The sequence below is a fragment of the Salmo salar genome, chromosome 25 (genome assembly GCF_965601325.2).
Source record: "Salmo salar chromosome 25, fSalSal1, whole genome shotgun sequence".
Lineage (NCBI taxonomy): Eukaryota > Metazoa > Chordata > Actinopteri > Salmoniformes > Salmonidae > Salmo > Salmo salar.
In genome coordinates this window covers 3969227-3991853 of record NC_138315.1, presented here as the reverse complement: position 1 = coordinate 3991853, position 22627 = coordinate 3969227, and the positions used below count along the sequence as shown (strand labels likewise).

Genomic DNA, 22627 nt, shown 5'->3' with positions numbered 1-22627 from the left:
TACCAAGGGCTGGCTACTGACTGAAGTACCGTCCCTCCCGATAATCGATAAGGTCGTCCTGGATCGGTGGCCATGAGCATGCATAACCCCCAGAGCCTGGAGATATTGCTTACCGTGGTGGAAACCCACCAGAACAACCAGGACCTGCTGAAAGAGGCCCAGGAGGAGAGTGTGGACGCGGGGAGGGGGTAGACAAGTGCAGAGAGAGCCGAGGGGCAGAAGTGGGCCCGGACGGAACCAGCCGAGGTCATGAAGTGGGAGGGCGACCCGAACCAACGACGAAGTCCACTGCTGGACCTAGATCAGAGGTGCTGCTATGATTTCGCGTAGAGCTGCCCCGGCCAGGAGGAGTCCATGCCCTCCGCATCCCCCAGCTCCGGGGTAACCCGGATGGCGAGTTATGTCACCTCCTGTTTGGGCGCGCACCGAGATGGCCCCTCCGATGGTTCCAATACGAATCGATGGCGTTGACATCTGCGCTCTGCTGGACTCCGGCAGCATGGTGACCATGGCCCAACCGCAGTGGCTCACACGAGAGGGGATAGACAAAGCAGGGGATGAGATGAGTGTCCTGTGCACATGGGAACATGAAGAGGTACCCAACCGTGCTGGTACAGATAACCACCCCAAGGGGGGAGTGCCAGATGCGCGTGGGGGCTGTTCCTAACCTGCCCATGCCCATTCTCCTCGGTAGATATTGCCATCTCTTCCATGCACTGTAGAGTACAGGGGCTGGGCACCCCGATGCTGATGGCCCCAAGTAGACCCCCAATTATGAGGACCTGGGGAGGCGTGTGCGCAAGGTAGGAAGAAGAGAAAAAAAGGACGGACCCTACGACATCGTCGAGCGGGTAAGCGACGTCAAATTTAAGGTCCGCCAACCAGGGTGGAAAAAACCCCTCCAGCTTTACCATGTGAACCTACTGAGGAAGTGGAACACACGAGAGGCGCTGTGGACCCGGCCATAGCAGTTTTCATGGGGTAAGACCTCAGCCCGACCCAACGACAAGCACTCCGAGAGTTGAGCCTGTGGAATACGGTCGTATTTTCTGAGGTGCCGGGGCGCATGGTTCTCGTGGAACATCATATCTACATGCGTCCGGGTGAAAAAAAGTTTGTGAACAACCATACCGGATACCAGAAGCCCGGAGGACAGCGGTCCAGCAGGAAGTGACAACAATGCTAGATATGGGGGAACTGGAGGAGTCGGACAGTGAGTGGTCTAGCCCTATAGTGCTGGTAGCAAAACTGGACTGAACCGTCCGCTTCTGCAATGAATTCCAGGGCCGGAAAGAGGTCAGTAAAATCGACTCATACCCCATGCCCCGGGTGGATGAACTGGTCGACCGCTTGGGGAAGGCAAGATACGTCAGCACCCAGGACCTGACGAAGGGGTACTGGCAGATGCCGCTTCTCCACATATGTACATGTAGGTCGAGTTATTAACCTCTCTCGGGTATGTGGGACGAAAATCGTCCCACCTAGTCAACAGCCAGTGGAATCGAGTGGCGCGATATTAGATGGCCTTCCCTGTAGCTCAGTTGGTAGAGCATGGTGTTTGCAACGCCAGGGTTGTGGGTTCGATTCCCACGGGGGGCCAGCACAGGGAAAAAAATGTATGAAATGTATGCATTCACTACTGTAAGTCGCTCTGGATAAGAGCGTCTGCTAAAATGACTAAAATGTAAAAAAAAAAATGTAAAAATGTAGATTATGTCAGGAGAGTACCCAGCCAGAAATAATCACACACCCATTTTTCAAGCTAGCATATAATGTCACAAAAACCAAAACCACAGCTAAATGCAGCACTAACCTTTGATCTTCATCAGATGACACTCCTAGGACATTGTTATACAATACATGCATGTTTTGTTCAATCAAGTTCATATTTATATCAAAAACCAGCTTTTTACATTAGCATGTGACTTTCAGAACTAGCAAACATACCGAAAACTTCCAGTGAATTTACTAAATTACTCAAGATAAACGTTCACAAAAAACATAACAATTATTTTAAGAATTATAGATACAGAACTCCTTTATGCAATCGCGGTTTCAGATTTTAAAATAGCTTTTCGGCAAAAGCACATTTTGCAATATTCTGAGTAGATAGCTCGCCGGCACGGGCTAGCTAATTTGACACCCACCAAGTTTGGCGTTCACTAAACTCAGAATTACTATAAGAAAAATTGGATTACCTTTGCTGTTCTTCGTCAGAATGCACTCCCAGGACTTCTACTTCAACCACAAATGTTGTTTTGGTTCCAAATAATCCATAGTTATGTTCAAATATCCTCTGTTTTGTCCGTGCGTCACCGTTCGGATAGGGACCTGAACGCACGGACAAAACAGAGGATATTTGAACATAACTATGTCGTGACAAAAAAATTCTAAATATTCCATTACCGTACTTCAAAGCATGTCAAACGCTGTTTAAAATCAATTTTTATGCGATTTTTCTCGTAAAATAGCGATAATATTCCGACCGGGAGACGTTGTTTTCGTTCAAAGACTGAAAGAAGAAAATGGTGTCTTCATGCGCGCTCACCCGTGTTCTCAGATTGACCGCTTTCCAAATGCGCTACTGTTTTTCAGCCAGGGACTGCAGAGTCATCATTCCCCGTTCTGGCGCCTTTTGAGAGCCTATGGGAGCCTTAGAAAATGTCACGTTACAGCAGAGTTCCTCTGTTTTGGATAAAGAGGCTATAGAAGGCCAAGAAATGGTCAGAGAGGGCACTTCCTGTATAGAATCTCCTCAGGTTTTGGCCTGCCATATGAGTTCTGTTATACTCACAGACACCATTCAAACAGTTTTAGAAACTTTAGGGTGTGTTCTATCCAAATCAAACAATTATATGCATATTCTAGTTTCTAGGCAGGAGTAATAACCAGATGAAATCGGGTACGTTTTTTTATCCGGATGTGAAAATACTGCCCCCTACCCAAGAGAGGTTAAGTGGCTATGCATAGATAATAACAGAGTAGCAGCGGCGTTTAAGAGGGGGAGGCAATGCAAATAGTCTGGGTAGCCATTTTATTAGATGTTCAGGAGTCTTATGGCTTTGGGGTACTGGCTGTGTAGAAGCCTCCGGAATCGCTTGCCATGTGGTAGCAGAGAGAACAGTCTGACTGGGGTGGCTGGAATATTTGACAATTTTAGGGCCTTCCTCTGATACCGCCTGGTGTAGAGGTCCTGGATGGCAGGAAGCTTGGCCTCAGTGATGTAGTGGGCCGTTCACACTACCCTCTGTAGTGCCTTGCAGTTGGAGGCCGAGCAGTTGCCATTCCAGGCAGTGATGCAACCAGTCAGAATGCTCTCGATGGTGCAGCTGTAGAACCTTTTGTGGTCCAGAACAGACTATGGGAGAAGCACAGTACTACAGAAAGCCATGACTACATGAAACTCTATTCCACATCAAGTAACTGATGCAAGCAGAAAAACTAGACCTAATGGAAGTGTGGACTGTGAAGCAACACCAGCATAGGCACAGACACATTCATACACACAATAACATACACAATATACACATATGCACTATATTTTTTGTCTAGACCACTGTGGTCTAAGGCACTGTATCTCAGTGCTAGAGGTGTCACTACAGACACCCTGGTTCGAATCCAGGCTGTATCACAACTGGCCGTGATTGGGAGTCCCATAGGGCGGGGCACGATTGGCCTAGCGTCGTCCGGGTTTGGCCGGTGTAGGCCGCGTCATTGTAAATAATAATTTGTTCTTATCTGACTTGCCTATTTAAATAAAGGTAAAAAAATGTAAAATACACACGTACACATGGATTTTTTTACTGTAGATATGTAGTAGTGGTGGAGTAGGGCCCTGAAGAGGCACAGTGTGGTGTGTGGTCTGCGGATGTATTGTAATGTTTTTAAAATTGATTAACTGCTTTAATTTTGCTGCAGCTAATGGGGATCCATAATAAATACAAAATACAAATGTTGCTGCTACAACAGCCTCCACCTTCCTTGGAAGGCTTTCCACTAGATGTTGGAACATTGCTGCGGGGACTTGCTTCCATTCAGCCACAAAAACATTAGTGAGGTCAGGCACTGATATTTGGCAAATAGGCCTGGCTAGCAGTCGGCGTGTTCTAATTCATCCCAAATGTATTTGATGGGGTTGAGGTCAGTGCTCTGTCCAGGCCAGTCAAGTTCTAACACAGATCTCAATAAACCATTTTGTGGACCTCGCTTTGTGCAAGGGGTATTGTCATGCTGAAACAGGAAAGAGCCTTCCCCAACTGTTACCACAATGTTGAAAGCACAGAATCGTCTAGAATGTCATTACAGTATATGCTGTACCATTAAGTTTCCTTTCAAATAAGGGGCCCAAACCATGAAAAACAGACCCTGACCATTATTCCTCCTCCACCAAACTTTACAGTTGGCACTATTCATTCGGGCAGGTAGCGTTCTCCTGGCATCCGCCAAACCCAGATTCGTCCGTCAAACTGCCAGATAATGACGTGTGAAGCATCACTCCAAAGAACACTTTGTGGCTGAGCCGTTGTTGCTCCTAGACATTTCCACTTCACAATAACAGCACTTACAGTTGACCAGGGCAGCTCTTGCAGGGCATACATTTGACGAACTGGCTCATTGGAATGGCTCAACGGTGCCACGTTGAATGTCACTGAGCTCTTCAGTAAGGCCATTTGACTGCCAATGTGTGTCTATGGAGATTGCATGGATGTGAGCTCGACTTTATACACCTGTCAGCAACGGTTGTAGCTGAAATAGCCGAATCCACAAATTTGAAGGGATGTCCACATACTTTTGTGTATATGTGTAGGTGTCTGTTTATTTATTTTTATTTTTTTTACTTTTGATTCCAAAATATGGTGGGGGTTGGGCATGCAGGCAGTTCAGGTTGGCTGGGCGGTCTGGCTGAAATTTGATACGTAGGATGTCTTAACAAAGATTATTTTAAGAGTTAATTTGTTGGTCTATTGGTTAAAGGTGCAACACAACATTGATTATTGAATTACCTTTAGTTCAGTCTTATTAATCACTTAAACATAATAACCTCTTACCTAGCTTTATGACTGTGGGCATTTTTTGCTTGCTTTCTGATGTTCTAAATAGATGGCTGAAAGGGCTTTCGGTCAAATTAGATGTAGAAATGCAGGAAATTAGCTTTAGATGCCTTTAGATGCCCCAAAAAAGTATTGGGGAGGTCCCCCAAACCGGCCTACAGGTTATGTCCTCCCCACTTCTAAATCAAAAGTTGCACCCCTTATTATGACCATTTTCCACAAGGAGAAAGCCCATTAGATTGTGTCCCTGTACTGTGGGCACGTAAGCAGGCGCCTTGGTGGGGTAAAGTCTGAATCTCTGTTTCACTTAAAGGCGGTGTGTGTGCGCGCAAGCCCACTGCTTACTTTGGGTTGCTCTCTAATCATGCTGGTACAAAGAGCTATGTGTTGAGCAGTGATGTGTTTAGGTAGTGGTTGCCAACTCTTCTCTCTCGCTTTCGCTCTCTCGGTGTGTGTGGGTGGGTGGGTCGATTTGGACTTGATCCCAGGAGGGAGGGGTCCGGTTTAAGAGATGCTAGAAGGTGGGGCTTCACACTCTGGTCGTGTTGTGGGACTGATGTTGTGGTAGAAGCCTTCATATAGAAGGGCTGTCCCCGACTAACAAAAATCTTGTTAGACCGATTTGTCAAACATTTTTAACAAGTATTTTCCTTAAATAGAAACACCCTGTTTTAATAAGACAAATGCCTTAAGAGGACACCAGAGGTCTAGAAAAAAAATAACTATTCTCCTCCCGCTCCTGCTGGCTTTTGCAGATTCTGCCACTACTTTTATTTAACTAGGCAAGTCAGTTAAGAACAAATTCTTATTTACAATGACTGCCTAGGAAGAGTGGGTTAACTGCCTTGTTCAGGTGGAAAACAACAGATTTTTACCTTGTCAACTCGGGGATTCGATCTTGCAACCTTTCGGTTACTAGTCCAACACTCTAACCACTAGGCTACCTGCCTAGTGGTTCCCAGTGTTGCCAATTTAGCGACTTTGTCGCTATATTTAGCGAGTATTCAGACCCTTCTAGAGACACATTTTCAAAAAAGCGACTAGCGACAAATCTAGCGACTTTTTCTGATGTTATTGGAGACTGACGTGAAAGCACGTATCGTTCTTACTCTTCTCAACGAGCAGCGGGTGCTGCTGTGGGCCCCACCCCCATCCCAAAGCACTCACAGGCTGCCCAGTCCTCGCGCTGCAGTCAGAGCAGGACACCCCTCCGCGTCCAGACCGCAAATGAATCGCGCATGCGAGAAGCCGCTGCTGGCTGATGGGCGGGATGTAAATGTAAAAAACTAAACAAAAAATTGAAAAAAAAAAAAATGAAAAAAATAATATATCTCCGCCAGTGTCTCTCTTTTGGGTCACTTTTGACGGCCCCAAGCCCGGATAAAGGAGCAGGGTTGAAATTGTGACTTAAAAAAAAACAAGAATCGACAGAAGAAAGTTCATTTGTAGTTCTAAACATATTTAGGGTGTTTTTTTTACTCACTTTTTCTCTCCCATGACGTTATTCCTCTCTCCTACAGCGTCCATCACAATTACATGCACATGGCCAATTATGCAAATTAGGTGATGATGTCATTTTGCGACTTTTAGGACAGCCAATAGCTACTTTCCTTACTGAGGAGTTGGCAACACTGGTGGTTACTGTTCCAATTTCTACCGATCTGCCTGACAGTTATGGTTTTCATATGCACATTTTTGTGAAAGTTTCATTTAATTTATAACGTCTTCATATCTCAAATTCATTGTCATGTGTTTCATCAAAATCCTATCTAAATGAAAATTATAAACCTAAAAAGTAACTTCTCTTGCCATTGCCAACTATGTAAAAATAGCCTACATAAAGCAAACAAATAAAAGCATTGCAGCCTGCAGGTAGAACATATGCTGATAATAATAAATATCCTATAAATCATATTGGCTACACGGGGCCTGTCTGCAACGAACTTTAAACATTGTATCAACCATTAACTTGGGTCGGCCTGAAGCTTGCGCTAGCGAACTGGCAACATTTTCTAAAATATTCTGGGCCCTCAGTTTCCCACACCAGTGAGCTTGAGACAGACACCGCTGTTGGCTATTTGCGCAAGGGATAAAAAACAGTGCTTGACTTGGGCAGGAACTCACCGGAGCTGAGAACCAGCACCTCAAATGTTCTACTGCTTGAGCTCCTGTTCCACTTATAGAATATTAGTTCAAACGTATTGTGGAGCTCCTGCACCTAAATATAAACAGTACCAGAACCCAAAATGAGTACCGGAACTTATTTCAATCCAAGTCCAGCACTGATAAGAAGTATTTTATGATGTTTCCATCCGATCAGAGCATGACATTTTCCCTTTCACACTGAGTGGTTATTGGTTATTGAAAGGGAGAGAACTGGAAAGATTTTTTAAATACGTTGAGGAACTATTATAATTCTCAATGGATGTAAAAACAGACTTTGTTTGCTTGCTGTTTGAGTTGAAGAAAACATTACTTTGAAAGGCTCCACAGGTCATTAGTAGTGGTGTGTTAAGCCAATCAGATATCAGATCCTTAAATAGCACATTTATATGCATACATTTGCGTGCAGGCCAGGTAGCCTATAGGTCTACTTCTGTGCGTGCAGGTCCTTACTCAACATTGACTGGAGCGCTCCCTTATTGCTGGTACAGTAGCCCACATTTTTTATTCAACATTGTTATCAGGAAGTATTCCAAAAGCATGGAAATCTGCATCTGTGCTGCCACTCCATAAGGGTGGAGATACAAATGATCTTGACAACTATCGCCCCATTTCAAGACTACCTTGTTTAGCTAAGATTCTTGAATCCTTGGTTAATGTACAACTTTCATTCCTTTTTATTTGATAATTGTATTTTTAAAATAAACCAATCAGGGTTTAGGCCTGGGCATAGTACTACCACAGCAACCATGCTAATTGTTAATGATCTTGTCAATGCATTGGATGCTAAAAAGAGCCTTGTTCATTGACCTGTCAAAGGCTTTCAATACGGTTGATCATTCTGTTTTGCTGAAGAAGTTATCAAGAGTAGGCCTAAGATATACAGCCTGTTTATGGTTTTAGCCTTAGTTCTGTCACTAAGATAATTCTATCTTGACAGATGGGGTTAAATCTGAATTTGTTGATTCAAAATGGTGTTCCTCAGGGTTGGATTTTAGGTGCATTATTGTTCATCTTGTATATTAATGACATAGGAAACACTGTTAACCTGTTTAGGGGGCAGTATTGACACGGCTGGATAAAAAACGTACCCGATTTAATCTGGTTACCACTCCTACCCAGTAACTAGAATATGCATATACTTATTACACATGGATAGAAAACACCCTAAAGTTTCTAAAACTGTTTGAATGGTGTCTGTGAGTATAACAGAACTCATTTGGCAGGCAAAAACCTGACAAGGTTTCAGGCAGGAAGTGGCCTGTCTGACAAGGTGTCGTTCTTCTTGTCTCTGTTTATTGAAGAGTGAGGATCTTAGCTGTCCCATGACACTTCCTACGGCTGCCATAGGGTCTCAGAAGGCGGCAAAAAGCTGAATCGTGGCTTTGCAGGCTCTGGCTGAAACAAAGTAGCGCGTTTGGGTAGTGGCTGGTTACAGTACTGTGAGACTCAGGCGCGTGCCCGCGTCGACCGAAAGCTTTGTTTACTTTCCTCTGTTTAGCTAAATGGACATTCCCGGTCGGAATATTATCGCTTTTCTACGAGAAAAATTGCATAAAAATGGATTTTAAACAGCGGTTGACATGCTTCGAAGTACAGTAATGGAATATTTAGATTTTTTTTGTCACGAATTGCGCCATGCGCACGACCCTGATTTACCATTTCAGATAGTGTCTGGGACGCACGAACAAAACGCCGCTATTCGGATATAACGATGGATTATTTTGGACCAAACCAACATTTGTTATTGAAGTAGCAGTCCTGGGAGTGCATTCTGACGAAGACAACAAAAGGTAATCAAACTTTTATAATAGTAAAGCTGATATTGGTGAGTGCTAAACTTGCCGGGTGTCTAAATAGCTAGCCCGTGATGCCTGGGCTATGTACTTAGAATATTGCAAAATGTGCTTTCACCAAAAAGCTATTTTAAAATCGGACATATCGAGTGCATAGAGGAGTTCTGTATCTATAATTCTTAAAATAATTGTTATGCTTTTTGTGAACGTTTATCGTGAGTAATTTAGTAAAATGTTAGCGAATTCCCCGGAAGTTTGCTAGTTCTGAACGTCACATGCTAATGTAAAAAGCTGGTTTTTGATATAAATATGAACTTGATTGAACAAAACATGCATGTATTGTATAACATAATGTCCTAGGGTTGTCATCTGATGAAGATCATCAAAGGTGAGTGCTGCATTTAGCTGTCTTCTGGGTTTTGGTGACATTATATGCTAGCTTGAAAAATGGGTGTCTGATTATTTCTGGCTTGGTACTCTGCTGACATAATCTAATGTTTTGCTTTCGTTGTAAAGCCTTTTTGAAATCGGACAGTGTGGTTAGATTAACGAGAGTCTTGTCTTTAAATAGCTGTAAAATAGTCATATGTTTGAGAAATTGAAGTAATAGGATTTTTAAGGTTTTGAAAATCGCGCCACAGGCTGCAAGTGGCTGTTACGTAGGTGGGACGAATTCGTCCCGCCTAGCCCATAGAGGTTAATACTGGTAACATTCATCTCTATGCAGATGACAGTTTTGAATTCCTGTGCCGCCTCAGTGCAGCAGGCCATTCATGAACTTCAGCATGACTTTGATTCAATTCAGAAATCACTTACAGATCTTAAATTAGTGTTAAATACCAACTAAAACCAAACTCATGCTGTTCTCAAGGTAACAAAATGTTGACCCTGATTTCCTGCAGATTTGCGCTACATTTGGAGCCCAAATTGAGCTTGTTTCCCAATATAAGTACCTGGGTGTCTGGATTGATGACAAGTTGTCCTTTGTAACGCATATATAAAATCTGACTAAGAAGTTAAAATCCAAGATAGTTTTTAATTTTTTATATTGAAATAAATCATGCCTTAGTATTGAAAATAGGAGAAAGACTGTTCAAACAACGCTTCTCCCTGTAATGGATTTTGGTGATATTGTTTACATGCAACCTCTGCTTTAAAACTCTTGGATGCAGTCTAACATTCTGCAATACATTTTATCACGGGACAATTTTAGGACTCATTGTAGTCTGTATAAAAATGTGGGATGGACCTCTTTGTCAAGCATAAGTTGTTTATTAGTCTAGGCATCTACAATGGATTAGTTCACTGAGATGGGTGCAAATATATTTATCTATACAGTACCAGTCAAAAGTTTGGACACCTACTCATTCCAGGGTTTTTCTTTATTTTTACTATTTTCTACATTGTAGAATAATAGTGAAGACATCAACACTATGAAATAGTAATCAAATCATTAAACAAATCAAAATATATTTTATATTTGAGATTCTTCAAAGTGGCCAACTTTTGCCTTGATGACAGCTTTGCACACTCTTGGTGCAGCACTCCACCAATCAAGCCTTTATGGTAGAGTTGCTAGACAGAAGCCACTTCTCTAAAAGTCGCATGACAGCCCACTTGGAGTTTGCCAAAAGTTACCTAAGGGGACTCTCAGACCATGAGAAACAAGATTCTCTGGTCTGATGAAACCAAGATTGAACGCTTTGGCCTGAATGCTAAGCGTCACGTCTGGAGGATACCTGGCACCATCCCTATGGTGAACCATGGTGGTGGCAGCATCATGCTGTGGGGATGTTGTTCAGCGGCAGAGACTGGGAGAATAGTCAGGATCGAGGGAAAGATGAACGGAGCAAAGTACAGAGATCCTTGATTAAAACCTGCTCAAGACCTCAGACTGGAGCGAAGGTTCACCTTCCAACAGGACAATGACCCTAAGCACACAGCCAAGACAACTCAGGAGTGGCTTCGGGACAAGTCTCTGAATGTCCTTGAGTGGCATAGCCAGAGCCCGGACTTGAACCCGATCGAACATTGCTGGAGAGGCCTGAAAATAGATGTGCAGCGACGCTCCCCATCCAACCTGACAGAGCTTGAGATGATCTGCAGAGAAGAATGGGAGAAACTCAGGCGCACTGCATCGCAGTGCTAGCTGTGCCACTAGAGATTCTGGGTTTAAGTCCATGCTCTGTCGCAGCCAGCCACGAGGGGGAGACATATGGGGCGGCACACAATTGGCCCAGCGTTTTCAGGGTTAGGGGAGGGTTCGGCCGTCAGGGATGTCCTTGTCCCATTGCACACTAGCGACTCCTGTGGCGGGCCAGGCGCAATGCACACTGACACGGTCGCCAGGTGTACGGTGTTTCCTCTGACACATTGGTGCGGCTGGCTTCCTGGTTAAGTGGGTATTGTGTCAAGAAGCAGTGCGGCTTGGTTGGGTTGTGTTTCGGAGGACGCACAGATCTTTACTTTCGCCTCTCCCGAGTCCATATGGGAGTTGCAGCGATGAGACAAGACTGTAGCAGCTAATTGGATACCACGAAATTGGGGAGAAAAAGGGTTAAAAATTAAATGATAAAGAATGTGAGGAACTCCCCAAACAGGCGTTCCAAGCTTGTAGCGTCATACCAAAGAAGACTTGAGGCTGTGATCGCTGCCAAAGGTGCTTCCACAAAGTACTGAGTAAAGAGTCTGAATACTTATGTAAATGATTTTTCAGTTTTTTTTGTTTTATAAAATGTCTAAAAATCTGTTTTTGCTTTGTCGTTATGGGGTATGTATATAGATTGATGAATGAAAAAAAAATATATACATAAATTTTAGAATAAGGCTGTAACGTAACAAAATGTGAAAAAATTGAAGGGGTCTGAATATTTTCCGAATGCACTGTATTTAGCAATAATAAAGAGTTTGGCAGCAGGTGTGTGTGTGTGTGTGTGTGTGTGTGTGTGTGTGTGTGTGTGTGTGTGTGTGTGTGTGTGTGTGTGTGTGTGTGTGTGTGTGGGGGATGAGTGTACATCTGTGTGGGTGAGTGAGTGCATCTGTGCTAAGGTGCGGAGAGTCAGTGCAGGTCCAGCTCAATGGTTCAGCAGTCTGATGGCTTGTAGATAGTTTCTATCTCTGTGCCTGTTGGTCTGCCTGATGGTGGGCCGTACCAGGCCATGATGCAACTGGTCAGGATGTACTTAATGGTGCAGCAGTTGTATTTGGAGAGGACCTGGGGTGGCATGCCAAATATCTTCAGCTGCCTTAGGAAGTAGACACTGTTGCGCCCTCTTGACAAGAGTGGTGGTCCATGTTAAGTCCTCGGTGATGTGGAAGCCAAGGAACTTAAAACTGCTGACACTACTGGAAGCCCCGATCCACATCAATGGGACATCTCTGCTGATCACGTCTGCCAATCACAGTATCCTTACCTCGAGAGAGATCTCCGTCCGAAAAAAAGCTATCAGATTCTGTTTTTATGATTAATTGTTTTATCCAACTATTTAGTTATTGAAACATGTCATCAATGCAAGCTGTAAAATGACTCCCAACTTAGCTAGCTAGTTACAACAAGTAGATCTGTTGCTAGCTAGCAGGAGCATTTTAGCTATCAGTTTACTAATAATTTATTACTAAACAAATCTATAGGACAAGCAGTGTAAAGCTAATACAATCATCAAGGCAGGTTCCATTAATTTCATTTATACTGACAAATAAGAAATGCCACATTATCCCTGTAAGTAGTTGGAGTAGGATTACTGCAGAGCACCCTGCCTGTCAGGGTGTTCATTTTCTAGCTCACAAACTACATTCCTTTGAATGATCTATTCAGCTATTCTGTGTCCTGCTCCCAGAGATCAACCAAGTGCTATTCACCAGGCATGGGCTGATTCACTCACCTGTGAGGAGATCCACTATTTAGACATTGGGACCACATATGCATTTGTCTGCTGTATTTTCTTTGGGGAGTTTGTCTTACACAGTTTAGTGCATTTTAAAGTTGAACACCCACTACAGATGCACGTGCTTGTTTACTACAGATGCACGTGCTTGTTTACTACAGATGCACGTGCTTGTTTACTACAGATACACGTGCTTCTTTACTACAGATACACGTGCTTGTTTGAGCATCTTTATTAATTCTCTCATTTTAGTCTCCCGTGATCTATACACTAACTCTTGCAGTTTGAACTAGCCCTGCCGTCACTATTTAGACATTGAGACCACATGCATTTGTTTGTCTTTTCTTTGTTGGTTTTATCTTGCACAGTCTAGTGCATTTTAGAGTTGAAGAACACTAACTACAGATACACGTTCTTGTTTGAGCATCTCAAAAACTATATTCAATATAGAATCAGTTTGACAGGTGACAACAGATTATTTTACTATTGTAACCTGTCGTGGTGAAAGGCTTTTGCCATAGATGGTAGAGTTCCGCGTTTCTGGACCACACAAGCTTCTAAATTGCATTCTGCTAAGGCACATTGGTGAGCAGGGTGGGATCTTTTTGATATGCTTATAGGGTGTGTGCACACATGCTTTTGGAGAAAAGGGGGAATACTGAAGCATGTGTTGATGACTGTTCTATAGTCTCCATAAGAGGCCCAGGTTTTTGGCATAGATGGTAAAGCTCTCATTTCTGGACTGCAACATTGTAAGATTATTCCCTCAATAGCACTTGATATACAGTGAGCTCCAAAAGTATTGGGACAGTGACCATTTTCTTTTGGTTTTGGCTCTGTACCACAGCACTTTGGATTTGAAATGGTACAATGACTGAGGTTAAAGTGCATCCTGTCAGTTTTAATTTAAAGGTATTTTCATCCATATCTATTTAATTTATTTTTATTTTTAATTTCAACACTTTTTGTACAAAGTCCTCCCCACTTTGGGGGACCAAAAGTATTGGGACAAATTCACTTATGTGTATTAAAGTAGTCTTTTAGTTTATTATTTGGTCCCATATTCCTAGCACACAATAATTACATCAAGCTTTTGACTCTAAAAAGTTGTTGGATGCATTTTCTGTTTGTTTTGGTTGTGTTTCAGATTATTTTGTGCCCAATAGAAATTAATGGTAAATATTGTATTGTGTAATTTGAGTCACTTTTATTGTAAATAAGAATATCACATTTTTCTAAACACCTTAATGTGGATGCTACCATGATTGTGGATATTCCTGAATGAGTCGTGAATAATGATGAGAGGAAGTTAGATGCACAACATTACAGCAACAGGGGAGGTTAGCATTATGGGGTGGTGGTTATGCTTTCTCACAAATTTTTATTATGGATTGTCTGTAATCATGGTAGTATCCACATTAATGTAGAAGTGTTTAGAGACGTATATTTAGATGGGTGGAATTTTTGTTCTCACCTTGCAAGCAAAGCATTTTAACGTCTGCCCTTTTGACAGCGGAGAGAGGAAAAAAAAGTTTTAAAGCAAGTTTGATGCAATTGTACACATTTTTGCCATGGGTCGGAGAGAAGATTTTGCCGTTTTACAGCTCCTTTCCTGCAATTCTACACATTTTGCCATAAGGTGGTGAGAATGTTGCAATTTTTTTTTAAATATAATATCAGTGAGCATGACTAACAATCAATGGGGCCCCCCAGGTCTGTAATTCGACCATGACTACTATTAGTTTAGATAGTCAAGCAGCCAGCTAACTTAACCATAAATAAATACAATTGCTGACCTGGGCTAATTGAGTGACTGACATAACAAAATAAAAACTGCTGATGCACAACCAAATTTCGAAATTGCACCTTGTGTATTGTACTATTCTAACTCTAAACAATAAGTTGAGACAGCCCAGACGGGAAGGGCCAGAGTCGCTGACTGAGCGAGCGGAGCACTGTTGGGGAAAACCCAAACATGCCATTGGGAGCCTGGGCGGAGTGAAATAACCCCTGTGTTCTTCCCAAATTCCAACAGCCGCCTTTAAAAAGAAAAAGAAAACGTTATTGCAGCTGCAACTTCGCATTCAGCCACTTCGCCTCTCCTACCCACCGTGCTGCAGTACCCCTCCAACCCCACGATAATTTGAGGTTGAGTCCACTTTGACCACTCTTTGTCAAACTTGTCAATTGTTCTGTACAGCAGAGCAGAGGGCTTAGTTTGATTTCGAATGATTCCGTGGGTTAGAAGAGAAGAGAGACTGACGTCTCCAGATGGGATGTCAGCGCTAATAAATTGCAAAAATTGTCAGGTTAAGCTCGTTTCTGGTGCATACCCAGAAATTAATTTGTGTGGAGTTGCTGACTAACGGCAAATAAACTATAAAAATAGTCGCACACTCCATATATAAACTCCCAGTAATTTATTGTTATTATTTATTTAAATCACCAACGCTTCGGCATCACTGTGCCTTCTTCAGGGTGGAAGTTTATAGGTTAAGCTCGTTTAACATCCACGCTCAAACTTCTCTCCCCGGCTCAAGCCTGTCTTTATCAGTCCACCCCACCTCGTGTCAGTGTGTGTGTGTGTGTGTGTCTATTACTCCCACATGAGCAACAGCTGCAGAAGCTCGCCATATAACGTTTGGACTGATGGTTGCTATCAGACGTCACGTTGAGGAGAATAAATCACTCGCATTAAATTCAACTTTTTTTCTATTTTTTTTTGATAGATGTTTTTCCAGGCTAAACTTCTTGAGTTACCCTTCTGTACCTACGGACAAAAGGAACACCTATGTGAGAATACTGTTCATTGACTACAGCTCAGCGTTCAACACCATAGTGCCCACGAAGCTCATCACTATGCTAAGGACCCTGGGACTAAACACCTCCCTCTGCAACTGGATCCTGGACTTCCTGATGGGCCGCCCCCAGGTGGTAAGCGTAGGCAACAACATGTCTGCCACGCTGATCCTTAACACTGTGGCCCGTCAGGGGTGTGTACTTAGTCCCCTCCTGTATTCCCTGTTCACCCACGACTGCATGGTCAAACACGACTCCAACACCATCATTAAGTTTGCTGATGACACAGTGGTAGGCCTGATCATCGACAACGATGAGACAGCCTATATTGAGGAGGTCAGAGAACTGGTAGTGTGGTGCCAGGACAACAACCTCTCCCTCAATGTGAGCAAGACAAAGGAGCTGATCGTGAACTACAGGAAAAGGCGGGCCGAACAGGACCCCATTAACATCGACAGGGCTGTAGTGGAGCGGGTCGAGAGTTTCAAGTTCCTTGGTGTCCACATCACCAACGAACTATCATGGTCCAAACATACCAAGACAGTCGTGAAGAGGGCACGACAAAACCTTTTCCCCCTCAGGAGACTGAAAAGATTTGGCATGGGTCCCCAGATCCTCTAAAGGTTCTACAGCTGCACCATCGAGAGCATCCTGACCGGTTGCATCACCGCCTGGTATGGCAACTGCTCGGCATCTGACCGTAAGGCGCTACAGAGGGTAGTGCGAACGGCCCAGTACATCACCAAGCTCCCTGCCATCCAGGACCTATACAATAGGTGGTGTCAGAGGAAAGCCCATAAACGTGTCAGACTCCAGTCACCCAAGTTATAGACTGTTTTCTCTGCTACTGCACGACAAGCGGTACCGGAGCGCCAAGTCTAGGACCAAAAGGCTCCTCAACAGCTTCTACCCCCAAGCCATAAGGCTTCTGAATAATTAATAAAATCGCCACCGGACAATTTACATGGAATCCCCCCTCCCTTTTGTACGCTGCTGCTACTTGCTGTTTATTATCTATGCATAGTCACTTCACCCCCACCTACATGTACAAATTACTTCAACTAACCTGTACCCCCACACACTGACTCGGTACCGGTGCCCCCTGTATATAGCCTCGTTATTCTTATTGTGTTACTTTTTATTATTACTTTTTATTTTAATCTACTTGGTAAATATTTTCTTAACCAACAGTCCAGTTCAAGAAGAGTTAAGGGCTTGTAAGTAAACATTTCACTGTAAAGTCTACACTTGTTGTATTCGGCGCATGTGACAGTTTGATTTGTGTGAAGCAGGGAGGCCTGGGACACCATATGTTAAATTATATTGCTGGGCTGTCCGTTTAAGGCAAATTAGAGAATGGGTTGCTTACTGTGGAGTTAAAATAGAAAAAAAATCTATTTATTTCTTGAACATTATTCTATATTTTCTGCTGATTCACAAGGCTCCTTATTCACTTAAAGATGCGGTAGGTCATGTCAGAAGTTAGCAGATTCTTTACTTACCAACAACAGCTGCAAATTCCAATAAAACTACATCACATTGATTTGTGATAGTGCTGAGCTATTAAGTGCTTGAGGTCTTAAAAAAAGGATAAAATGTTTTACATTAAATGCACTATGCATTATGTATTGACAAAAAATGACAAATGTTTGTCCCACAAAATGTGGAAATAGTCAAGGGGTGTAAATACTTTCTGAAGGCACTGTAATAAACATTTCGGTACCTTTGTGGACAGAATTCTTACTTTCTCAACTTAAATTCCTGGAAACAGAAGTAGGTTCGTTTTTCATATTGTGTGGTGTATGAACTGTTTAAAAAAAAATAAAAAATTACGGTGGTTGGTGTTGGTTTGTGTGCATCTACAGTCGTGGCCAAAAGTTTTGAGAATGACACAAATTCATTTCCACAATGTTTGCTGCTTCAGTGTCTTTAGATATTTGTGTCAGATGTTACTATAGAATACTGAAGTGTAATCCAAGCATTTCATAAGTGTCAAAGGCTTTTATTGACAATTGCATGAAGTTGATGCAAAGAGTCAATATTTGCAGTGTTGACCCTTCTTTTACAAGACCTCTGCAATCCGCCCCGGCATGCTGTCCATTAACTTCTGGGCCACATCCTGACTGATGGCAGCCCATTCTTGCAAAATCAATGCTTGGAGTTTGTCAGAATTTGTGAGTTTTTGTTTGTCCACCCGCCTCTTGAGGATTGACCACAAGTTCTCAATGGGATTAAGGTCTGGGGCATTTCCTGGCCATGGACCCAAAATATTAATGTGTTATTCCCCGAGCCACTTAGTTATCACTTTGGCCTTATGGCAAGGTGCTCCATCATGCTGGAAAAGGCATTGTTCGTCACCAAACTGTTCCTGGATGGTTGGGAGAAGTTGTTCTCGGAGGACGTGTTGGTACCATTCTTTATTTATGGCTGTGTTCGTAGGGAAAATTGTGAGTGAGCCCACTCCCTTGGCTGAGAAGCAACCCCACACATGAATGGTCTCAGGATGCTTTACTTTTGGCATGACACAGGACTGATGGTAGCGCTCACCTTGTCTTCTCCGGACAAGCTTTTTTCCGGATGCCCCAAACAATCGGAAAGGGGATTCATCAGAGACAATGACTTTACCCCAGTCCTCAGCAGTCCAATCCATGTACCTTTTGCAGAATATCAGTCTGTCCCTGATGTTTTTCCTGGAGAGAAGTGGCTTCTTTGCTGCCCTTCTTGACACCAGGCCATCTTCCAAAAGTCTTCGCCTCACTGTGCGTGCAGATGCACTCACACCTGCCTGCTGCCATTCCTGAGCAAGCTCTGTACTGGCGGTGCCCCGATCCCGCAGCTGAATCAACTGTTAGGAGACGGTCCTGGCACTTGCTGGACTTTCTTGGGCGCCCTGAAGCCGCCTTCACAACAATTGAACCACTCTCCTTGAAGTTCTTGTTGATCCGATAAATGGTTGATTTTAAGTGCAATCTTACTGGCAGCAATTTCCTTGTCTGTGAAGCCCTTTTTGTGCAAATCAATGAGGATGGCACATGTTTCCTTGCAGGTAACCATGGTTGACAGAGGAAGAACAATGATTCCAAGCACCACCCTCCGTTTGAAGCTTCCAGTCTGTTATTCGAACTCAATCAGCATGACAGAGTGATCTCCAGCCTTGTCCTCGTCAACACACACACTTGTGTTAACGAGAGAATCACTGACATGATTCATTCATTTGCATGGCAAGGAGGGACTTTGCATTTAATTGCAATTCATCTGATCACTCTTCATAGCATTCTGGAGCATATGCAAATTGCCATCATACAAACTAAGGCAGCAGACTTTGAAAATTAATATTTGTGTCATTCTCAAAACTTTTGTCCACGACTATAGTGTGTAACAGGATTTTCTCTCCCCCGTCTGTGCCTGTAGGAGCCCCCCTAAAGGTGTGTCCCCAGGGCTACTCATGCTGTACCCTGGAGATGGAGGAAAAGCTGAGCCAGCAGAGCCACTCAGACCTGAAGGCCCCCATCTCCCAGCTCAGCTCCAACCTACAGAGCACCTTCAAACAGAGGCACAGCCACTTTGATCGTAAGGGAGAGATCGAGACACATGCCCACACACACACACCTACCTTCCTACTGTATCAGTCCATTTATGTCTACCTGCCTGCAGCAGAGACACCCGGTCTACCTGTCTGTTGGCAATTACACCTGTCTCTCAACGTCTGTCACTGCCCCTCTCTGGCCAATCCCCTCTCCCATGCCTTACCCTACACTCTGGGGGGAGAGAGGTACACATGCTCCCAGACAGACCACAAGCTCACCCAGAGCCAGTCTTCTTTTCCTTAACACACTTCCTGTTCTCTCTCTCGTGTGTGTGTGTGTGTGTGTGTGTGTGTGTGTGTGTGTGTGTGTGTGTGTGTGTGTGTGTGTGTGTGTGTGTGTGTGTGTGTGTGTGTGTGTGTGTGTGTGTGTGTGTGTGTGTGTGTGTATCCTGATCGAGTTTCCACTGCCTGCCCTATTGTGGGTGACATGGGAGCATGTGACAATGCTGAGTCAGACGAATGGAAACGGGACAATTTTGTATTTATTATGGATACAAGGTAGCAGCTACTCTTCCTGGGGTCCAGCAAAATTAAGGTAGTTATACAATTTTAAAAACATTACAGTACATTCACAGATTTCACAACAGTGTCCCCTCAGGCCCCTACTCCATCATTACCACATATCTACAGTACAGAATCCATGTGTACGTGTGTGTATAAGACTCAGCGTCGTCCGGGTTAGAGTTTGGCCGGGGTAGGCCGTCATTGTAAATAAAAATTTGTTCTTAACGGACTTAGTTAAATGAAGGTTAAATTAAAAATATATAAAGTCCTCTCACTGTCAACTGCGTTTATTTCCAGAAAACGTAGCTTAACATGTGTAAATATTTGTATGAACATAAGATTTAACAACTGAGACATAAACTGAAAATGTTGCACAGACATGTGACTAACAGAAATGGAATAATGTGTCCCTGAACAAAGGAGGGGGGGGTCAAAATCAAAAGTAACAGTCAGTATCTGGTGTGGCCACCAGCTGCATTTAGTACTGCAGTGCATCTCCTCCCCATGGACTGTACCAGATTTGCCAGTACTTGATGTGAGATGTTACCCGACTCTTCCACCAAGGCACCTGCAAGTTCCCGGACATTTCGGGGGGGGAATGGCCCTAGCCCTCACCCTTCGATCCAACAGGTCCCAGACGTGCTCAATGGGATTGAGATCCGGGCTCTTCGCTGGCCGTGGCAGAACACTGACATTCCTGTCTTGCAGGAAATCATGCACAGAACGAGCAGTATGGCTGGTGGCATTGTCATGCTGAGGGTCATGTCAGGATGAGCCTGCAGAAAGGGTACAACATGAGGGAGGAGGATGTTTTCCCTGTAACGCACAGCATTGAGATTGCCTGCAATGACAACAAGCTCAGTCCCTCCACCTCCAAATCGATTCTGCTCCAGAGTACAGGCCTCGGTTTAACGCTCCTTCCTTCAACGATAAACGTGAATCCGACCATCACCCCTTGTCAGACAAAACCCCAATTCGTCAGTGAAGAGCACTTTTTGCCAGTCCTGTCTGGTCCAGCGACGGTGGGTTTGTGCCCATAGGCGACATTGTTGCCGGTGATGTCTGGTGAGGACCTGCCTTACAACAGGCCTACAAGCCCTCAGTCCAGCCTCTCAGCCTATTGCGGACAGTCTGAGCACTGATGGAGGGATTATGCGTTCCTGGTGTAACTCGGGCAGTTGTTGTTGCCACCCTGTACCTGTCCCGCAGGTGTGCTGTTCGGATGTACCGATTCTGTGCAGGTATTATTACACGTGGTGTGCCACTGCGAGGACGATCAGCTGTCTGTCCTGTCTCTCTGTAGTGCTGTCTTAGGCATCTCACAGTACAGACATGGCAATTTATTGCCCTGGCCACATCTGCAGTCCTCATGCCTCTTTGCAGCATGCCTAAGGCACGTTCACACAGATGAGCAGGGACCCTGGGCATCTTTCTTTTGGTGTTTTTCAGAGTCAGTAGAAAGGCCTCTTAGTGTCCTAAGTTTTCATAACTGTGACCTTAATTGCCTACCGTATGTAAGCTTTTAGTATCTTAAAGACCGTTCCACAGGTGCATGTTCATTAATTGTTTATGGTTCATTGAACAAGCATGGAAAACAGTGTTTAAACCCTTTACAAGGAAGATCTGTGAAGTCATTAATTTTTAGGAATTATCTTTGAAAGACAGGGTCCCGAAAAAGGGACGTATCTTTTTTTGTTGAGTTTATGTATTCACAATATATTAGTGAACATATTGGAATCGGACGATATTATATAAAAATGACCAAAAAATGAGCTTTTCTTTAAAAAACAACAGCGTACAAACAAACAAATATATACATGCATACATACATACATACATACATACATACATACATACATACATACATACATACATACATACATACATACATACATACATACATACATACATACATACATACATACATACAGTGGGGAGAACAAGTATTTGCAGTTACAGCGATCATACGTTTCCTGTAGTTCTTGACCAGGTTTGCACACACTGCAGCAGGGATTTTGGCCCACTCCTCCATACAGACTTTCTCCAGATCCTTCAGGTTTCGGGGCTGTCGCTGGGCAATACGGACTTTCAGCTCCCTCCAAAGATTTTCTATTGGGTTCAGGTCTGGACACTGGCTAGGCCACTCCAGGACCTTGAGATGCTTCTTACGGAGCCACTCCTTGGTTGCCCTGGCTGTGTTTCGGGTCGTTGTCATGCTGGAAGACCCAGCCAGGACTCATCTTCAATGCTCTTACTGAGGGAAGGAGGTTGTTGGCCAAGATCTCGCAATACATGGCCCCATCCATCCTCCCCTCAATACGGTGCAGTCGTCCTGTCCCCTTTGCAGAAAAACATCCCCAAAGAATGATGTTTCCACCTCCATGCTTTACGGTTGGGATGGTGTTCTTGGGGTTGTACTCATCCTTCTTCTTCCTCCAAACACGGCGAGTGGAGTTTAGACCAAAAGGCTCTATTTTTGTCTCATCAGATCACATGACCTTCTCCCATTCCTCCTCTGGATCATCCAGATGGTCATTGGCAAACTTCAGACGGGCCTGGACATGCGCTGGCTTGAGCAGGGGGACCTTGCGTGCGCTACAGGATTTTAATCCATGACGGCGTAGTGTGTTACTAATGGTTTTCATTGAGACTGTGGTCCCAGCTCTCTTCAGGTCATTGACCAGGTCCTGCCGTGTAGTTCTGGGCGGATCCCTCACCTTCCTCATGATCATTGATGCCCCACAAGGTGAGATCTTGCATGGAGCCCCAGACCAAGGGTGATTGACCGTCATCTTGAACTTCTTCCATTTTCTAATAATTGCGCCAACAGTTGTTGCCTTCTCA

The 22627-nt window shown here is 43.9% G+C and overlaps 1 protein-coding gene across 7 annotated transcripts in view; it reads left to right on the top strand.

The window, feature by feature from the left end:
- The window catches only part of LOC106586057 (glypican-6), an 80906-nt gene that overhangs the window by 32033 nt on the left and 26246 nt on the right, over window positions 1-22627 (top strand). For 4 of the 7 annotated variants that reach the window (XM_045707383.2, XM_045707384.2, XM_014172878.3 and 1 more), the window contains exon 2: window positions 19105-19263. The exons of 1 other annotated variant lie outside the window; for it this stretch is intronic. In XM_045707383.2, coding sequence (XP_045563339.2) covers window positions 19105-19263 — 159 coding nt within the window. Of the gene's footprint in view, window positions 1-19104; window positions 19264-19593; window positions 19815-22627 lie in introns of those variants that run through there. 2 more of the 7 variants (XM_082968837.1, XM_014172881.3) reach the window with 1 other exon arrangement.